Source organism: Macrotis lagotis, chromosome 2 (assembly GCF_037893015.1).
Source record: "Macrotis lagotis isolate mMagLag1 chromosome 2, bilby.v1.9.chrom.fasta, whole genome shotgun sequence".
Lineage (NCBI taxonomy): Eukaryota > Metazoa > Chordata > Mammalia > Peramelemorphia > Peramelidae > Macrotis > Macrotis lagotis.
The window spans coordinates 81,284,790-81,304,607 of NC_133659.1; the positions used below are offsets into that span (position 1 = coordinate 81,284,790).

Here is a 19,818-nt window from a genome sequence, read left to right on the forward strand (position 1 = left end):
GAATACTGGCTTTGGCATCAAGAAGTTTTTTGCTGTTGTTTTTCATTCATATCTGCCTCTCTGTGACCTCATTTGGGGTTTTCTTGAAGCTATTTGCCATTTCCTTCTCTAGCTCATTTTCCAAGTGAAGAATTGAATGCACCAAACAGGAGAAAATGATGTGCCCAGGGTCACATAGCCAGTAAGTGTTTGAAATCATATTAGAACTCAGGAATAGATGTATTCCTGATTTCATACTCAGCACTTTGTCCATTGTACCACCTAGCTTCTCAGGACGATCATTTATAAAATGGGAGCAAAAATAATTAGCACCAATCTCACAGAGTTGTTGTGAGGTTAACATGAAATTTTTGTAAAAGTACTTTGCAAACTTCAAAAAGCTATTTAGATGATGATGAAGAAGGAAAAACAAGAAAGAGAAACAAGAAGGATGAAGAGAAGAAGAAGAAGAAGAAGATGGAGAAGAAGAAGAGGAAGATGGAGGAGGAGAAGAAGAAGATGGAGGAGAAGATGGAGAAGAAGAAGAAGAAGATGGAGAAGAAGAAAATGAGAAGAAGATGAGAAGAAGATGGAGAACAACCAGAGCAGTTCAAATTCTGCTTCCTCCTCAAGAGACTTTTTGGAACTCTTTTAATCCTTCTAAATTTCTTAGAAAATTCAAAAATACTTTTTTTATACTGCATAATTTGCAACAAGCTTATCTTACTCTGTATTGTGCTAACTTTGTTTCCCTAACTAAATAATTGTCTTTGAGAGAAATGAGCATATCAGTTTCTCCCAAAATGCTTTGCCAATTTGGGCAATAAATAGGTTTTTAATATATTTTGATTTATTGGTAGAAATAGGGTTTTGTAGGCTGTGCCTCAAAAAATATATGTTACAGATTATAAGGAATTAATTCATGGGGTTGCTAGTTTTTCAGTTTTGGAATGATGTTATCAAAGCAGCAACTTGAGATTATGCCAAATCATTCATTTCTTTTCCATTTATGTCCATGATAGATTTTTATATACACAAAAGCAAATTCACATGAAAAACTTATGATCTGCACTGTGGACAGTTTTAGATATATGGATCTTTTCCCCAAAAGTCTTTTTAGACTAGTTCATCCTGACAATTTATAAATTACATCATGTTTGTGATATTTGCTGAAAATGTGTGAAACATACAAAAGTAGTGTAATTCATTATTCCCGTAATATGTCACGCTAGATTTGAAAATGCTTTTACATGAGTAGTGTAGAGCTTAAATGAATGGAATGTGAGGATAAATGAGAAAGGCATTAGTGTACATTGACTTCCTTGAAGGAAAGGTTATTGCAAATCTGAGCAGTTATTTGAAACAGGTGTCATTAAATGTTATAACAAATTGTACAAGGGTGTTGGACATTTTGCAGCAGATATTTGTGTTGCAACTGTAGATGGCAGTAATTATGCACCAGAATATCCACACTTACTCCTTCCGACATATCTATTTCATTAGAAGGATTTTTAACTGATTTCAATTATGAACTCCTTATGTGGAACTGAGTCATAGGGCAAATCAGTGTTTCCTCAGAGTGAATAATCTGGAATATCATTGTTATTTGCTGGGCAAGTATGTATTTTACTGGTAAATAGAGTTCTAACAAGCTCATGGTTAAAACCCCATTCACCATAAATAATATCTTGAAAACCAGAGTACAAAGTCCAAATTTTTGAAATATTGAATCTCTCTGTAATCCTTTTGTAGTTTATTGTTTATTATTAGGCAAGATTATTTATTGAGAACTGAAGAAAATTTAGTTGTCACTGAGTCTAAATATAAAAAAAAAAAACAACAAAGCCATAGTGAGTTAAAGACTCTTGCCCAATGGCATAGAAAGTGGTAATGGTAGAATTCAAACTCGTCTTTCTTCTGATTCCAATAATAATCTCTTTAATTTTTAAATCTTTTTCTGTAATAATTTAATAGAGAAAAAACAAATAGCAATTAAAAACATATCTCAGATGTTAAAATTCACTTATAATTAGGGAATGAATAGAGAGTGATTAGAAAACAGCCAAATAATTTGAATTCTTTAGGAAAAGTTACTGTAAAGAGCTGGAATAAATCTATTCTATTTTAAGTGAATCCCCCAAAGCAGGAGTTGCAAACATGATTTCAGATAAAACAATAATAAATTTAGTTCTATAGCTCTCCTCAAAAGACTACCAGAGATAATATATGATTAAAGGCATCAAGGCTAATGAAATCAATATTAAAACATAAATATATATGTTTACATGCATATGTATATGTGCATACATATACTCACGTATTTCTAATGTCATTGTATATGATGCTTTGTAATTCCATTGAGTTAGTTTAAACAGGCATTATAAATTTAAACAGGCATTATAAATTCATGCACACATATATATACACACACACACACACACATATATGTATTGATCCCAAATACCAAAAGGTAAAAACCTTTTAGCTTTTCTGGGCTGTATCATTCAACAAAACTTGTGAAGGGTCTCATATACAATTTAATGTTTATTTATAACCAAGCAGTATAATTATATTACCAAGCAGTATAATAATAAATGAAATAATTCCTCCATGAAAGGGCTTTGAGGATTGCATGAGGCCCACAGGTCACTGGTTTGGATATGTGAGGAAAAAAAAAGAATAAATATAGTTTGATTTCCTCATTCTTCAGATTCTTCAAATGTTTAAAAGTAGCTATGATAATATTAAATTTTCTCCATAAATTAATTTATTTAAAAAGTTATTGAGTGTACCATACAAAGATTCTGTAAAGAATACAAAAAAGAATGAAACAACGTATATGGCCAAAATAATTTACATTCTTATAGGAAAAATAAATAGTTTAATACAAAGTAGAGGATTAAAGTATAATAATGAAATTCAATCCATTGTTAAAGTATAATTTTACACATAAAATGGTAAAGGACTTCAAGTGAGAAAAATATCATTTTATGCTTGGTGAAAATCAAAGAACTTTGTGGATTAATTAGCATTTGAGTTAACCTTTAAAATATAGGTAGAGATTAAGGAAATGTAGTTGGAAAAAGCAGGGCATGACACAAGGAGAAAATAGCATTTACAAAAGGGAAAAAGTAGACTAGCACAAGGAATGTTGAAGGAACAATGAAATGACACCTCATAAGACATGGTTTCCATATTTTCATTGTCTCCTGGTGACCCTACTTCTAGATTCTTCTAATTTTAATCTTTATCTTAAAAAAATCAACAAAATGGATTAATTTCTGCTCTAGGAAAAAGAAGTTCTATTATTTAATCCAAATTGAATCATGGTTGACCTAAAACAAAATATATTCTTCATCTTTTCTCAATTTTCCTTTTAGTGATGAGGGTCCATGTCTAGTTATCTGGTTCATTCAGTCAATACCCCCTTAACTAAATATTTCTTGGGTACTATTCCTGTATTATATAATGTCCATGGGATATAAAACCAAAAGTGAAATAGTTCCTGCCCTTAATGAACATATATTCTTTTTATTTTTATTGATATTTTATTTTTCCAAATACATGTTATGAATTTTTTTTCAACATTCATCCATATGCAAATGTATTTTTTAAGTTACAAAATCTCCTTTGACACTCCCTTCCCACCTCCCCTCCCCTCAGCGATAGTCAAGTTAACATTGTACATACATATTTTTGATAAACACATTTATAGATTAGTAATTTTCAGTATGAGGAATTAGGATTAAGGGAGACACATAAGAGATAATTTTTATAAAATGTTCATAAGATTCTGAAGGATTGTTTTTTGTTTTGTTTTGGTTTTCTTCCTCTGGATGGGCATAACATTATCTATAGCCAGTCTAATATGGTTGTCTAAGCTCTCTGAATTGCTGAGAGGAGCTGTTTCCATCAAGGTTGATCATCCCACAATGTTGTTGTTAATGTGTACATTGTTCTCATGGTTGTGAACATACATGCTTATGGAGGAGGAAAGCATTTCCTTGTTATATATGCAAGATATGAATAAAATAGATAAAAGGCAACCCTAGATGGAGAAACAGTAGCAACTGAAGAGACCAAGAAGAGTATCCTGTGGGAGATAACACTTGAAGTGATTCTTCAAGGAAACTAGGAATTGTAAGAGGCACAGGTGACAAGGAAGACGTGGAGGACAATTAGTGCATGCTCAGAGAAGGTGGTAGAATGTTGTATATGAGGGAAAAGCAAGTAGGCTTGTAGAGTGGGATTGTGGACTGCATGGAGTAGGGAGGAATTTCTAAGACTGGAAAGGAACCAAGGTGTGTAGAAATGTAAATGCCAAAAAAAGGAGCTCCTACTTGATCTTAAAGTCACTGAATTTTGTTGACAGCTAGGTGGTGTAGTAGATAGAATGGTGAACCTAGAATTAGGAAGATCTAAGTTCAAATCCAGCCTCAGAGACTTGCTGACTGAGTGACTGGGCAAGTCATTTGATCACTGTTTCATTCAGTTTTCTCATTTGTGAAAAGAGGACAATAATAGTGTGTGTCTCCCAGGGTTGTTGTGAGGATCAAATAAAATAGCTCAGAACCCAGCACATAAGTATCATATAAATGTTCGTTATGATGATGATGATGATGATGATGATGATGATGATGATGATGATGATGATGATGATTTGTTCATGTCAGGGAGGAGGAATAGGGTAACATTGTCAGACCTGTAATTTAGGAAAATAGCATTTGCAATTGTGTGAAGAATGGATTGGAGGGAGTAAGACTATTCAGGAGAAAATATAGGAGGCTATTAAAATTGTCTATGAAAGAAGTAAAGAAGACCTGACTAAGCACAGCGGTGGTCACATGGATAAATAGATGGCAATGTTTATAAGAGATATAGTGGAGATAGGGATGTTGGGTATCAGCTAGCAGGAAAAGAAAGGTGGTGGTGAGATTGTAGGATCTGTTTTATAACTAGAAGGAACCTTAAAACCCAACTAGTCCCATCTCTCTTTTTACAGATGAAAAAATGAGACTTAGACAGATTAAGCCACTTGCCCAAGTAATAATTGACAAAGCTCAGGTTTTTCCTTAGATGCTCTGACTTCAAAGTCAGGGCTTCTTCCACTTTACTACAGAGCCCTTGTTGTTATTAAGTCATTCAGTCATGTCAGAATTTCCATGACACCAACACAGCCCCTAATTTCATCAAATCCTAAACTACTTTACAAGACATGTTATTTTTTTATTTTAAAAAGTAATGTTTTTTTAAAAACAAAACCAATCTTCAGGAGAGTTACAAGAAAATTGAAATTCCCTCAGTTAAGTTAAGTGGACTATTGATTCTTGTGAGAGTACTAATTAGAAATTAATTGAGAAATTTTCCAAATTGAGTCTTTAGAAATAAAGCATAGCCACTCTCCTTTTAACCTGATGAAATAAAAGCAGAAGAAAAATGAACAGAGAGGGACTCCATTGCATCATCCAAATGTGTCTCATTGATCCTGATTCACTTTTATTTCTTATGTTCTTACCTCCCCCTTGATTTCCCTTCTGTCAGCAATAATATCCTTTCTAGTGCCAGAGCAGATCTCTCACCTTCTGTGGGGGTGATGTCATCACATCTGTGCATTGCATCCATACTTATTTTGTGACCCTTAGCAGCACCCTGTATCCCCATTTTATTTGTAAAGTGACCTCTTAGCTCTCTGCATCCTGGTGTGGGTAATTGATGTTTTCTTTCACTTTGATATCTGAACTTCAGTGGGTGGGAGTACAGTCATTGCTGGGACCAATGCCAAAGAAACTCAGGAATAATAAGTTGAATGGACAACAGCAGCTTATGGGATCACGTTTGGGTGAATGTCCTGAAAGCCTCCTGAAACTTTATAGTATTATCATGCTAGTACAAGCTGGACACGTAAAGCATTTTTCTTTTTCAAAATTTTAGCACAATGTAGGTGCTTAATAAACAAGAAATAACAAGAAACATCCCTTCTTCACTTACTCTTCTGAAGAATGATTCCCTATAACACCCACAGATGCATGTACATGTATCTTAGAACTGATGCGTCCCAGATGGAACTATAATTCAAATTTAATGATCAGTCTTCTATGTGCTATTTCTTCATTCAGTTCAATTCTTTTCATTGAGCATTTATTAAACACCCACTGTATATCACTCCTCTATTGAATAAGAACCAGCCCTTAGCTCAAAGAATTGTCAATGAAACCTATAGTTCTTAAAACTATCCCATATAGGTTTTCGTAGTTTGAACTATACAACCTAAAACAAGAAGGGAAGGATAAGGCACAACCTGCCAGAGGAAAGCAGCTAAATCTAATCCCTTGTTCAGAACTGCAAAAAAATGTGTATTGCTGCTGTTGTACCATGTTTGTTTATGATGAGGATAATAAAAAAATGATCAGAAAAAGGAAAACAGAAGTCCTTTATTTTTTATATTCCAATACTTTTTAAAGGTCTACTCATATACCATATTAATCATCATTTTCTTTCATGAAAATTTTTGTAAAACATCCTTTTCAATAGCATCACATTTCACAAGTAGATTCTATCACAAGTAGATTGGTGAAATATCCAGGCATCAGATTCATTCTTTCATTTAACAGTCATTTATTAAGTACCAATTGTGTATAAAATATTATGATAGATACTGAAGTGATGCATAGTTTAAATATGAAACTTTCCTTGACCTACTGGTACTTACAATCTAATGGGGAATGGGACATAAATATCTTTGACTAAAATACCCAGAATCAATGAGCATATTAAAAAATTTATAATTTAGGGGCAGCTAGGTGGCGCAATGGATAAAGCACCGGCCTTGGAGTCAGGAGTACCTGGGTTCAAATCCGATCTCAGATACTTAATAATTATCTAGCTGTGTGGCCTTGGGCAAGCCACTTAACCCCATTGCCTTGCCAAAAAAAAAACCCTAAAAAAATTTATAATTTGAGAACCAAGGGAGATGAGAGTTATAAAATGAGCTTTAATGGGTGGGTAATAATTGAACAGATGTATTAGGGGGGGAAAATATAAGCAATAACATGGAATTCACATGTGAGGCTGAGAACAGACCATTTTGACTGGAACAAAGAAGTTTAGATGGTAGATGAAACAAGTTTATAAGACAAGGAGGTGCTATTTAGATGATCTTGAATAACAGACACAGGATTTGGAAATTTTCTAGGATCCATGATTTGGAATGAAGTTAGAATTCCTTAAGTTAGCAAGGACTGGAGAGGCAGTACACAAACTAAGGGTCAAATTGATTTCAGTCCAAGGAGGAACCAATTCTTCAATGGGACATGCTGGAAGCTCCTATAAGAATAGCAAACTGGGGTGAGGGATAATAGCTACAATTGCAGTAATATAATGATAATAAATACAACAAATATTTAGTACAGTGCTTTCGAGTTTTTGTAAATTTCTATACATCATCTCAGAAAATGGAATAGAGACAGAAACATGCAAAAAATCATATCTGATAGTTTTGTTTAATGAAGACATTACTATATACATATATATTATTACTCTGTTTTGTAAATTTTATATATATATATATATATAATACATATATACATTATTATTTTTTAAATTTACAGAGCTACCCAAAGTTACTGTCATGCCCAAGAATCAGTCTTTCACAACAGGATCTGAGGTATCCATCATGTGCTCTTCAACTGGTTACCCAAAACCAAAGATAGTCTGGACCTATAATGACCTGTTTATCATGGCCTCACACAGGTACTGCATTTGCATCATGCTTTTGGGCTTTGCTTTGTTCTAAGGAGTAAATATAGTTTTTAAATTCCTAAAATGAGCATTACTAAAACTATCTATAAATTTGTTTTTAAAAATATTTTGAGAACTATATTTCAATTTGAGAACTATTATTTCATATGTGATCCTATGTATTTTATTTTCTGTATTTAAAACTATGATTCATAAAACTGTTAGCTTCAAAGGGATCTATGACACAAAATAGGTTCCTGTTTCAAGATTTTATTAACCTTCTGAAACTAAGGGAGATTGTGCCTTAACTAGCATTTTCAGATGTCCCCCAAAACAGCAAGAAAGACAATCCAAAAAATAAAGAAAAATGACTTCAATGAATTTTTAGAGCACTGGAGTGTCAAATCTGGGGTGTAAATTCTGCCATATATATATATACTAGCTATGTGATGATCTTTGTAAATTCATTGAACCATTCTATACCTGGGTTTTTCGTCTATATATCCAGGGGATTGGATTCAGCAGCTTCTAAAGTCATTTCTAACTCTACATCCCTGATCCTTTGACTAAGTAGTTCCAACATATGGAGTTGCTCAGAATCACATTGTAAAGTTTCATATTACTTTCACAAGTTAAGTAGAGAACATGTCCTTCTTAACAACCTATTTATTCAAATAATCAACAAACATTTATTGACTGCTAAGCATCAGAAACTAAGCTAGGTTCTATGTGATGTTTAGTATTATTTAGATAGTGTAACTTAAGGTGGCATTGTTGTTTCAAGAACTCTGTAGAGAAGATCCTAAATTTGACAATGATACCTTTCATATAGAGATAGCTTTATGGTTACAAAGTCATATCTGATTATCGTAGCAATATAATGAAGTTCATTGAATAAGTTTCAGTATGCATATCTTATCTGACAGTGGACAGTCTCACTTCTCTGGATGTTAGTCTGCCCAAGAGTACACAGCAGCTAATAAATGGTATAATCAAGTTACAACATGTCTATTGATTCCAAGTGTTTTTGGAACTGTACCATTTTTCTCCTAAAAGTCAATACAGAAATGAGAGAAAGAGACATTAGTTCTAATGAAATAGGGTACAGACATCGTGAGAGATGAGTGTCCATTTTCTTATCCTACATGAACAAGCATTTTATACTCCATTGGTTTTTTTAAAGCCATTGAATCCTGCCACACTTGAAGAATATAACAAACATGTGGAACATAAACAACAAAACTTCCAACCATAGGGCTTCCATTACTTTGGGTTTGGCATAAAGAATCAAGCATTTCAAAAGCCAGACTCTATCCCAGGATGGTCATTAACTCATTGTAGACTCTGAGGCATTTGATGCCAGGTGTCTTCATTTATCCTGTCTATAAATGGTGACACTGATAGCTGTCCACATTCATTGCCAAATAAGTTGTCTATAAAATATTTCCTTTGAAGAAAGACATTATGCAATGATATTGCTATATTGTGGTATCTCCTGTTGAATGTAATGATACTTTTTTCATGCAGGTATAGAATAACCTCAGATGGCACCTTGATAATAAAAAATGCAATACCCAAAGATGCAGGAGAATATGGATGTTTAGCTAGTAACTTGGCTGGGACAGATAAACAGATTTCTACTCTGAGATATGTTGGCAAGTATACATCTTTTAGATGACCAATAAAAAAGTGAATGATAAAGTATTGATAAAAAGCAATTATACAAATGCTATCACTTTGTAAAAATTGATAATCAAAGTCATATTTTTTACATTCTAAATGCAAAATATAAGTTGTTGAAACTTTAACCTTTGTGAGTGAATACTTTGTTTATCCAAAGAACCTTTCACATTGTTGATCTATTTTTAAATTCCCTTAAACTTAAATATCCAAAGTAGATTAGTTCAGCTTCTTTTCTTTCTACTCATTTGAACTATTATCTCTGCCATTATTTAAGTAGGATGATGACATTTTATTTAGTGCTGTTTGCATTTTATGTTTCATTTTCATTAACAATCATTAACTTTCAGCACTTTATAATTGTACACTCTTTTGTTCTTGTATTGACTTTTGGCACTTCTTACAAAAAAGCTCCTTATGTATATATATAATGAAGTAATGGGTTTTTTCCTCTATGAATTTCTAATCTCAATGCTTCATCTACTTTTTAGAAAACAAACAAACCCCTAATGACCTGTGATGCTTTGTATATCTTAATTATGTGTTATTAGTTATTATTTGGATCAAAATAAGGTAGAAAAATTTATAATTCACATTATAATGCTCTCAAATTTGTACTTAATTAATTTACTCATATAGTTTTGTAGGAGCAATGACAATTTTTTCAATTTTTCCCCTTAAACATCATTCTTCTCTCTTTGACCCTTTCACTTTGTCTATTTTCTAATTTTTTTTCTATTTTCTAGATTTTTAAAAAAATTGTTGCCTAAAACTATTTAAATTTACTTCCTAATTTTGTGCTGATCTATTTGGGAAAATATATTATAATTTCTTAACTTAAAATACTTTGTTTTCTGTGTGCATTCACATGTATGTTTTTAATTTACATACATACATACATACACAATATTCATATAGTTTAGCTATGTACATACCAACATATTTCTTCATTTATTTCTTCTGAAATCATTTTGGAGCAACCATTGGGTTAGACACTGATTATATTATATATCTTCTTCCTTTTCAGATGCCCCAAAGTTGACTGTAGTTCAGAGTGAACTCTTGGTTGCCTTGGGGGACACAACAATTATGGAATGTCAAACCACTGGTGTTCCCTCACCTCAGGTCAAATGGTTTAAAGGTACATTTGTTAAATTTATCTCTGTTTCATTTTCCTTTTTTTTTAAATGATTTGTTAAAAGTTTGTTTTGGTGTGAGACTTAGCAGCACCATAAAATGTGTTTATGACTCAGTGGTGACTGGAGCTCAAAGTTTTGAACTCAAGTTTCAGCACTTCACATCTGGTGTAGATTACAGAACCGTGAAAATTAAAGACGGAAAAGTTCTCTGCTAGTCCAGCTGAACATTCTCTTTGTTAGTTTAGGATTCCTTCCTGTATTGTAGCATATTCTCCAGAAATACCATAGTCAAGATTTGAAATATCCTCACAAATTTGGTTTTATTTTCTTTAGAGAAGCAGCAAAGTGTAGTGAAAAGAATACTAGATTTAGGGTTAGAATTGGTTACTACCTGTTGGAACCTCAGTTCCCTCATCAGTAAAATGTGAATAATAGTACTTCCCTCACCTCTTTAGGGTTCTTAATTTCAAAGTTAGATACATACATACATATATGTGTGTATATATATATATATATATATATAATATCTTGTCATAATAAAGTGCTATATAAAAGGCAAAGATCTGTAATTACCTTGATCATAGAATTATGTAGAGCTGAAAAGGACTTAAGAGGTCATGTAGTCAAACCTTTCCATTTTACACATAAGGAAATTGAGGTCCAAAGAGTAAATTATTTGACAAGATCATGTAGCTAGTCAGTGAAAGAGCTCAGCTAAACATTTTCTCTGCCTATAAATATAGCATACTTTCTATTCTTTGTTACATCTCTGGTGGCACATCTCTGATGATCCACTAATATAGATCACAATTTTAATTTAATTGAGTATATCCATGAGTCACTGTAGCTAAAAAAATTCACTGTTTATGGAACAAAACTCTTGCTCTTAGAGTATTTAAAGTTAGCTAGTCTAATCTTTAGACTAGAAACATAAAGTTCATATATATATATATATATATATATATATATATATATATGGAATGCATTTTAAAATTTATTATTATATTATATTTATTATATTTGTCTGTCTTTGTGCTTTACCCATCTAAAGACTCAGTCTTCGAAAAGCATTGATATCCCTTAAAACTTTGTATGATACCATACACAGTCGGTATTACAAGCTTATTGAATTGAATGAAACTTAAATGACTTGCCCAAGGGCAAACATTTGATAAATGGCAATGATGCCTGGATTCAAGTCCTTTAAATTACAAATACCATAAATATATTACCACTAAGAAGTTTTGGGAGCAGCTAGTTGGCACAGTGAATAAAGCACCGGCCCTGGAGTCAGGAGTACCTGGGTTCAAATCCGGTCTCAGACACTTAATAAATTACCTGTGTGGCTTGGGCAAGCCACTTAACCCCATTTGCCTTGCAAAAACCTAAAAAAAATTTAAAAAAGGTTTGTAGAGTTTCCAAAAAGCTTTCAATAGCTAAAATTTTTAAACAAGTGTAATAGTTGAAGTTTCAAAGTGTTTGATGGAAAATAAAGGCATTTCATTATTGTTTATCATATACTAGATGCTTCCTTGCTTTAATTCATAACTTTCTATTTTTCCATTTAAAGCTATTAAACTCATTCTATAATCATATCACAGGCTATGAGAACTAGAAGAGACTTTATACATCATTCAGTCTAGGTTTCCTTTAACCTGGAGTCAGTGACATTTAAAAAAAAATCTTTTGACAACTGCATTTCAATATAGTTGATTTCCTTTGTAATCTTATGTAATTTGTTTTATCCATTTTTAAAATATTAATCTAAGAATGACTTTGTGGGTTTCTCCAGTGGTTTTTATGACATGAAAAAGAAAAAAAAATCTTCTGAGTTCATCTAATTAATTCATTTTTATATATGAATTAACTGAAGGCTAGATAGGAGAATTAATATGTCTCCTGGTGACAAAAAATTAGTGACAGTCTGGCCATTGGAACCTAGTTCTTTTGAGTGATATGATTGAATGGTCTTAACTCTATACTTTCTATGATTACAAAATAGAGTTACAATTGTTTGACCCTTCTATAGAATCCTGTGATGAAAGTACTGATTGGGAGTCAGAAATTTGTGTTCTGTCTTTCTCTAAGCTTATGGGCACCATACTTCTTGTTTCAGTGCATCCATGTAGATGAAAAGGAAAAGTATCCTTACAAGCATTCTATGGAAAGGTTGATAATCTTATTATTTGTAAAATGTTTTGTAATCCTCGGTTGAAAAAATGTTAAGCAGTTCAAAGAATTATTGTTATTGTTCTGTTTGTTATATCCCAAACATTCCCATAGTAACAAGTTGATGTCATAATCATAAAATTATGAATTCACCTCGAGCCCTGGGAAACATGAAGTGAAAAGAAAAAAGTTTTCATCCAGAAAACAAACACATTTAATGATAGAAAAGGGAAAAACCATTTCCTTTGTCCTGTGAGTTAAATATTTATAATGACATTTCCTCTGGACAGAGAGCTTTTCTCTAATTGTTTTCACTAATCCAATTTGTTTCTCTCAACACAAATTAATTTGTAATGAACAAAAATGTTTGAATAAATAATTGGAAAAATATTATAAATCTATTTTTTATCCAAGAGAAACAATTTGTAGAAGCTGTCTTTTTTTAAATTAAGTTCATCCCTAATACACATTCAGAATTTTTAAAAAAATACATGAGGAAATTGAATTTACTAAATAGCACTCAGAATGACTGTTCTTTTATGATAGCAAAATAAATTAGAGAAACAATATTCAGATCCCATCAAGAATCTACACAGAGCAATACTTGTGGTCAAGTAGTTTCTCCCAAATGAATAGCTGCTCTCTTAGTACTCTTATACTTGCTGTTTCCTAGAACTCCTCAGGTCATTGGATTCTACATTGTATAGTTAGGCTAGAAAAAAAGTGACAATAAAAAGAGAAGCTGAGAAAGTTCCATGAATACCTTTGGATAGATGTTTCATTTATTCCTTTAGCCATAAAGAAGTTTTTTTTCTCTTTCATCAACCTCTAGAAATTTCCAATTAAAAGTTTATTGAAAAAAAAGATCTTTTTCTTACTTCAACCAGATTGGCAATGACATGTTCCAGCATTACAGATAATTCACCAAGCACTCAACTTCTTTCTAGGACATGATAAAATTAAACAGGACCCATAAAAGAATCAAGGAGATAATTAAAATGATGCAAAAAATGGACTTCTGAGGAAACATTAAAGGGACTGAATTAATTTAATTTAATTTAATTTATTTAATTTGTTACTTTTGTGACTTTGATTTGAATGAAAATTTCTCTATCAAGGAAGATGATCAATTGTTCTCCCTATTCACGAAGGTCAGAATTAAGCATAGGCTACAGTGAGAGGGGCTCAGTCAAATGAAAGGATAAGCACTACAAATAGAATTGTGAATCCCTGAAATAGGATGGAGGAAAAATTATTACTCTTCTGATGTTTTGTTAATGATCTAATTAAATGAAATGAGATCATAGATTCAGAGGTAAAAGGAACCCTAGAGGTCATGGAGGCCAGTGCTCTCATTTAAGAGATGAGGAAATTATCTTTAATTTATTTCCATTACTGTGATAATGTATTGTTTCTAGAATTCATATCTAGAGTTTCTGATGAAAACTTTCTGGAGTAATTTGATATTTTTTTCCTCTTGAAAACAAAGGGAGGAGAGAAAGAATATATTCAGATGTCTGACCTGCCAGTAGTAAAGTGGATTATTTTAAGTTAAATTCAAATTTCTAATCATGTTGCTGGGTTTCATTACTGCTACATTTTAGAATTTTAATTTGTGGGGGGAAACAACTCCACAAAAGTCTTTATTTAATCCTGTTAGGACCAAATACAACTCCAGAGGAAAGAAGTAAGAGGCAAAAAAAAAAACACAAAACCAATGTACCAAGACCAAATATTTTAAGACTTGATGAATAGCAAGGTCATACTCCATCCTTCCATAGTGGGAGGAAAGTTTATGTCAACATCATCTGCTTTTATTTATGGTAATTTCTCAGAGGCTCAAAGACACTGCTTTATTTGCTTCCTCCCATTTTCTTATGGTATGTAGTAGCAAACTCAAGAGGATGATTACTTTTTTGGAATGCTGAAAAATACTTAGTTTTGGCACTAACAGATGTTTCTAATGCAATTTCTTTTTATTTGAGGCTCTTTTAGCAAAAGAAATCTGCCCATTGCTTTACATCTGTTGAAAAATGTTCCATTTGGTGACCTAAAGTATCACTAGAGTTGTCCTTTTGCCATGTGGAAGCTGAGCCAACTCCTTTCATGGTATCCAGAACTGCAATGTATGGGTCCTTTGTGTAGTTGTAGGGAATGCCTATGTTCCTAGAACTTATTAGGAAGCTATACTTCAGATCACAAATGGAGTGCTTCAAGAATCCTTCTCATGGAGTCCAAACCCCTCATTTTATAAATGAGAAAATTGAGACCCAATTTGGTGACATATTCAAGCCACAAAGTTGATAATTCTAAGTGATTCAAACCATTTTTGCAAACATTGATCTTTAATGACTAGTATCTCCCCTTTCATTTCTCCATTCTTCTAACCCCAATTAGATTTGGTTAAGTCTAGGAGAAGTATTTGCACATAGACTGGGAACTCAACTTATCTATGAGGATAAATAACATTATTCAACAAAAGCAGGCTTCAACTGCTTCTGATCCATGATGTACTCTAGTTCTTATATTTATATATATATATATATATATCTTATATATATATATATCTTATATATATATCTTATATATCCCCCCAACCTTTTCTGAAGTTTAAGACACACAGACAGACAGATACACACACACACACACACACACACACACACACACATATATATGAGAACTTATATTTTTACTATCTGTGTAGGCAGATGAGGCTGTCACAAAATTGTGGAAAACTTCTGAGTCAAGAAGATTTTGTTCAAATTGAGCCTCCACAGTGCTCTAGTTAAATTTATTTTGGAGGGGGAGGCAATTGGGATTAAGTGACATGCCCAGGGTCACACAGCTAGTAAGTGTCTGAGGTTGGGTTAGAATTCTCCTGATTCCAGGGCCAGTGATTTATACACTGTGCCACCTAGCTCTTTCTAGCTAAATCTTTATGAGAAGAAATTTTTCTTCCTGGGGTTCCTCATGCCAGCAAAATCACAGATAAAGTCAATCCTCAGCTGGCAGAAGGATTGGATTCTAAAGTTCATCGTTTGAAACTGAGAATGAATTTTCCTACAGAAACAATGCTTTTGAAGGGTGTTTGGAGTCATGGAAAAGCCTACTTAAACAATAATATACATGGACATTATATATTTATAGTGAACAAATAATAGAAATATTCGTTTCAGTACTTGAGCCAAACCCAAATCCCTGGCCTTAACAACTTCTTTCAGAAGCAGTAGCTAGCATTGTAAAAAGGCAGAAAAAAACATATAAAGTGAAAGGAAATTATCTAGCTTTTACTAGCCAAGAGCTGTACAAAACTGGTAGACCAATCAAATTTTTTTTCTTATGTTTGGAGTTTGTTAATTTTGAGGGAATTGAAAGTAAAACTCTGAAGCTTTTTCACTAATTTTGGTGGGATCACTGGCTCTGTTCTTTAATTATTTTGTGGATTTGGGGGTTGGAATTAGAATTATATAGTCTGAAAAACTAGTTTATGGTTATTCGTTGTTTTTCCCAAAAAGTACTTTGGCATTTTCAATCTTGAAAATGTATATTCAATAATCTTAAAATAAAATTATTCAATATTATGATATTCACTTAGTCTCAGAGCAAATTTGATTAAGAAAAAATATTGGGAATATGGATTTTTATATTTCATTCCTTTTCTTTCAATTTAGGTGATCTTGAATTGAGATCTTCAGCATTTCTCCATATTGACTCACAACAGGGAATTCTAAAAATTCAAGAGACCCAAGACTTGGATGCTGGGGATTATATCTGTGTAGCTGTCAATGAAGCCGGAAGAGCAACTGGCCACATAACTTTGGATGTTGGCTGTAAGCATTCCATCCATGATTATAGAAAATGAGTCAACCTGCCCCATTCTCGCATCATTGACGTATCAGAATCAGCCACTTATTTTACAATGTTCAATTAAGTTAAAAATAACAAAATATATTGGCTACCAAACTGGAAGCTTGATTTTAAGGAAGAGTTAAGATTTCCATTGTTGAGATTTTATCTCTATTATAGATAAATAATGATCATATTAAATGAGAGATGTTTAGAAATGTTGCCATCAGGAGCAAATTTTGAAGATAACTGGGTAATTTTTTTTCTTTCCAATATTTATTTATATACTTTAAACCTTAGAATATAGGGTAGAAATGTGAAAGTAATTCTACGATGCTTAGAATAAATAATAGGTAAAGACCACTAGATTGTGCTTTTTTCTTCTTACATCAGGGAACTTAATTAGACATAACTAGAAAGATCTTGTGAAATATTGAGAGTCAAGACTGAAGAACTACATGAATGTTCTTCATTTGACTGCCAGAGTCATTTGAATCCCAAACTCCTTTATTTAAATTTAGATGTTTTATGACTGGAAAGAGGATTGTACATTTAGCTATGTTGCTGTGGTTGTTTTTTTTTTCTTTAAGCTCTCTAATTACCAATTTTGTGGTTCTATTACTTTGTGGCCATGACTGCAAATTATATTTTAAAATTTTAATATAATTCTTGGTTGCTTACTTCTTGTGGGAGCATTATATCTTTTTCTTCTTTCTGTTCCCATCTCCCCCCATCCCAGACTGTAGCTTTAATTTGTAGCCATTTCAGGTCAACAGGGAAAGTTACCAATAATTTTTATTCTTCTGAAAAAAGAACTAGTGGATTATGAAGTCATTTGAGGAAGGGAACAATGACTACATCAAACACAAAGTTAGGCCTGGCAGAGATTTTATTTGTAGCATTCTGCACTGCTCTGGATTTCGTTCTGAGGTTTTGGGTTAGTGTTTTGTGGTCTGGTACATTGAAAGCAATATGCTCAGCCCCTTGGGGAAGGGGAAAGTCTTCTATCAATCTGTTTGTCTCATGTGGTGCAATAGTTGCCATAGTAGCTATTTTAATTATCACTAGAGTAAACAAAAGAAAGTGTCGTATGGCAAAATAAAGCCCATCTTTCAGTAAGCTCACAATTCCATTTTAAAAATATTAGTCATATACCAGTTTCTGAAGTTATTAAGCAGTATTAATGACTTAACCCAATGGGGCCTTTAAAGAACAAATCATGACTGCAATAACTGTAGGAGATACTCCACTGACTGATTAGTTAGGTAATGTCTCTTGTTGTTAATAATTTAGATAATCATCGAACTTAACCTCCTAGTGAGTAAACATGTGTTTATCTTCTGGAAATCCACTACCCAACTTTCTCTCCTTTGAATATTTACTGTTTTGGTGATGGAAGGGGGCAAGAGAGGTCGAAGTCTTACGAAACCACAAGTATTTTGCTGTTGTTGTTCATTCATTTCAGTTGTGTCCTGTTCTTCATGACCCCATTTAGGGTTTTCTTGGCAAAGATACTAGAGTAGTTTGCAATTTCCTTCTCCAGATCATTTTACAAATAAGAAAACTGAGGCAAGCAGAGTTAAATGACCTTCCCGGAATCACACAGTTAATAAGTGTCTTCAAATTCAAGTCTTCCTGACTCCAGGCTGAGTTCTCTATCTACTGAGTACACACATTTAAAACAACAAAAATTAATTAAAAAAAAAAACCTCAGAGCCTTTTGTTTTGTTTTGTTTGTTTGATTGTTTTTCCTGAGTTATTCAGATAATTAAGAGGAAATCTTTTTAAACTTATTTTTTCCAAATTGGACATCTGCATTGCCCAATTTCATTGAGTAATTGAGGATCTCCTTCATTTTGTACTGAACAGAACCATGATCAAAGTAGTTTGCTTATTGTGGGGAGGATAATTTCATAGAATCTCAAATTTTCAAGCCTAGGAAAAAGCCTTGATGGCTACAGAGTCTAACCCATATCTGAAAAAGAAACCCTACTGTACCATACCTTAAAATGGGCTTCTGGTCTTTGATTGTAGACATCCTTTGAATGGGAACCCACTATTTCTCATGGGGGGGGGAGTGGTTTCCTCTAGATCAGATTCCAAATATTAAGATACTCTTCAATTTCTGACCTCAAGTAATCTATTTCTTCCTTTGAACTGCTCTAATTGTTAGGAAGCTTTAACTGATATCAAGTCTAAATGTGTTTCTTAGCAAACTTCTTCCACTTACCCCTAATTCTTCCCTCTGGGAATGCAGTTAGTTAGTCTTATCCTTCTTTTACATAACAATGTTTTATTAGAATTATCTCTTAACTTCTATCTCACAATCCACCACTTCAGTAATTACAACAGTGGCTAGAAAAGAATTCTATTTAGAGTATTATATGAAGACTACTTCTGTTACAACAATCGAAGGTCATAGTTACTTCTGCTTTAGTCAAGAACTAGTAAAGGATATTCTTATCCTAGTAAGGATAGTTTTATTCTTTAGTGCTCTTTGTAATAATTTATTTTATTTATAAGGGAAAGTAATAATTATTATAAAAATTTGTTATAAATTTCCTTATTTTACTAAGGAAGAAGAGAAATCGTCCCTAATTTTCCTATAGAAGCAGAATTAGGAATTTGTGGAGGATGCTGGAAGAAACAGTAGTAGATAAGGAGATAACCCCCCAAATGAAAGGGTAAATTAATTCAATTAGAATTGTCCTTGCCATCCTCATACTCCTCAATCCAGCCACATCAACCTTTTTATTGTTTCTGTAAAACATCAAAAGCAGGGGGAAGCTAGGTGGTGTAGTTAATAGAGCACCAGTCCAGGAGTCAGGAGGACTTGAGTTCAAATCCAGCCTCAAATATTTAATAATAATAATAATAAATAATGATAATAAACTTCGGCAAGTCACTCTTAACCCCATTGCCTTAAGTAAATAAAATTTTGAAAAACATCAAAAGCCAATTTGTGATTCCTCAGCTGATTATGTGATTTAACTGTTTCTGTTTTACCAAGATAATAACACCTGTAGTATTTACCTCATAGGGTCATTATGAGAAAATATAAGTAGGGTTTCTTTAAACATTAATTTGCCATCTTATGTGTCAGCTTTTACTGTTTTCCAACTTTGCCTTGGCTTCCTTCCCTGTTTCTATGATTCATGGATGCTCATGGTGCTCATGTGACAATAAAATGGATTGGAATTAAAATGGTTCATTACCATGACCTTTCCCAAACCTCTGGTTTCTGAATATCTCCTGATCTCAGTTTTTC

The 19,818-nt window shown here is 32.8% G+C and overlaps 1 protein-coding gene and 1 long non-coding RNA gene across 5 annotated transcripts in view; one reads left to right on the top strand and one right to left on the bottom strand.

Annotated features, from left to right (window-relative positions):
• The window catches only part of LOC141512896 (uncharacterized), a 70,349-nt gene extending 59,893 nt beyond the window's left edge, over nucleotides 1–10,456 (bottom strand). Inside the window, exon 1 of the long non-coding RNA XR_012475628.1 lies at nucleotides 10,332–10,456. This is a non-coding gene — a long non-coding RNA (uncharacterized LOC141512896). The remainder of the gene's footprint in view (nucleotides 1–10,331) is intronic.
• HMCN1 (hemicentin 1) overlaps nucleotides 1–19,818 on the top strand; it is an 814,916-nt gene that overhangs the window by 550,215 nt on the left and 244,883 nt on the right. For all 4 annotated transcript variants that reach the window (XM_074222240.1, XM_074222238.1, XM_074222239.1 and 1 more), the window contains exons 12-15: nucleotides 7,587–7,728; nucleotides 9,244–9,371; nucleotides 10,424–10,537; nucleotides 16,376–16,534. In XM_074222240.1, the coding sequence (XP_074078341.1) occupies nucleotides 7,587–7,728; nucleotides 9,244–9,371; nucleotides 10,424–10,537; nucleotides 16,376–16,534 (543 nt within the window). The remainder of the gene's footprint in view (nucleotides 1–7,586; nucleotides 7,729–9,243; nucleotides 9,372–10,423; nucleotides 10,538–16,375; nucleotides 16,535–19,818) is intronic.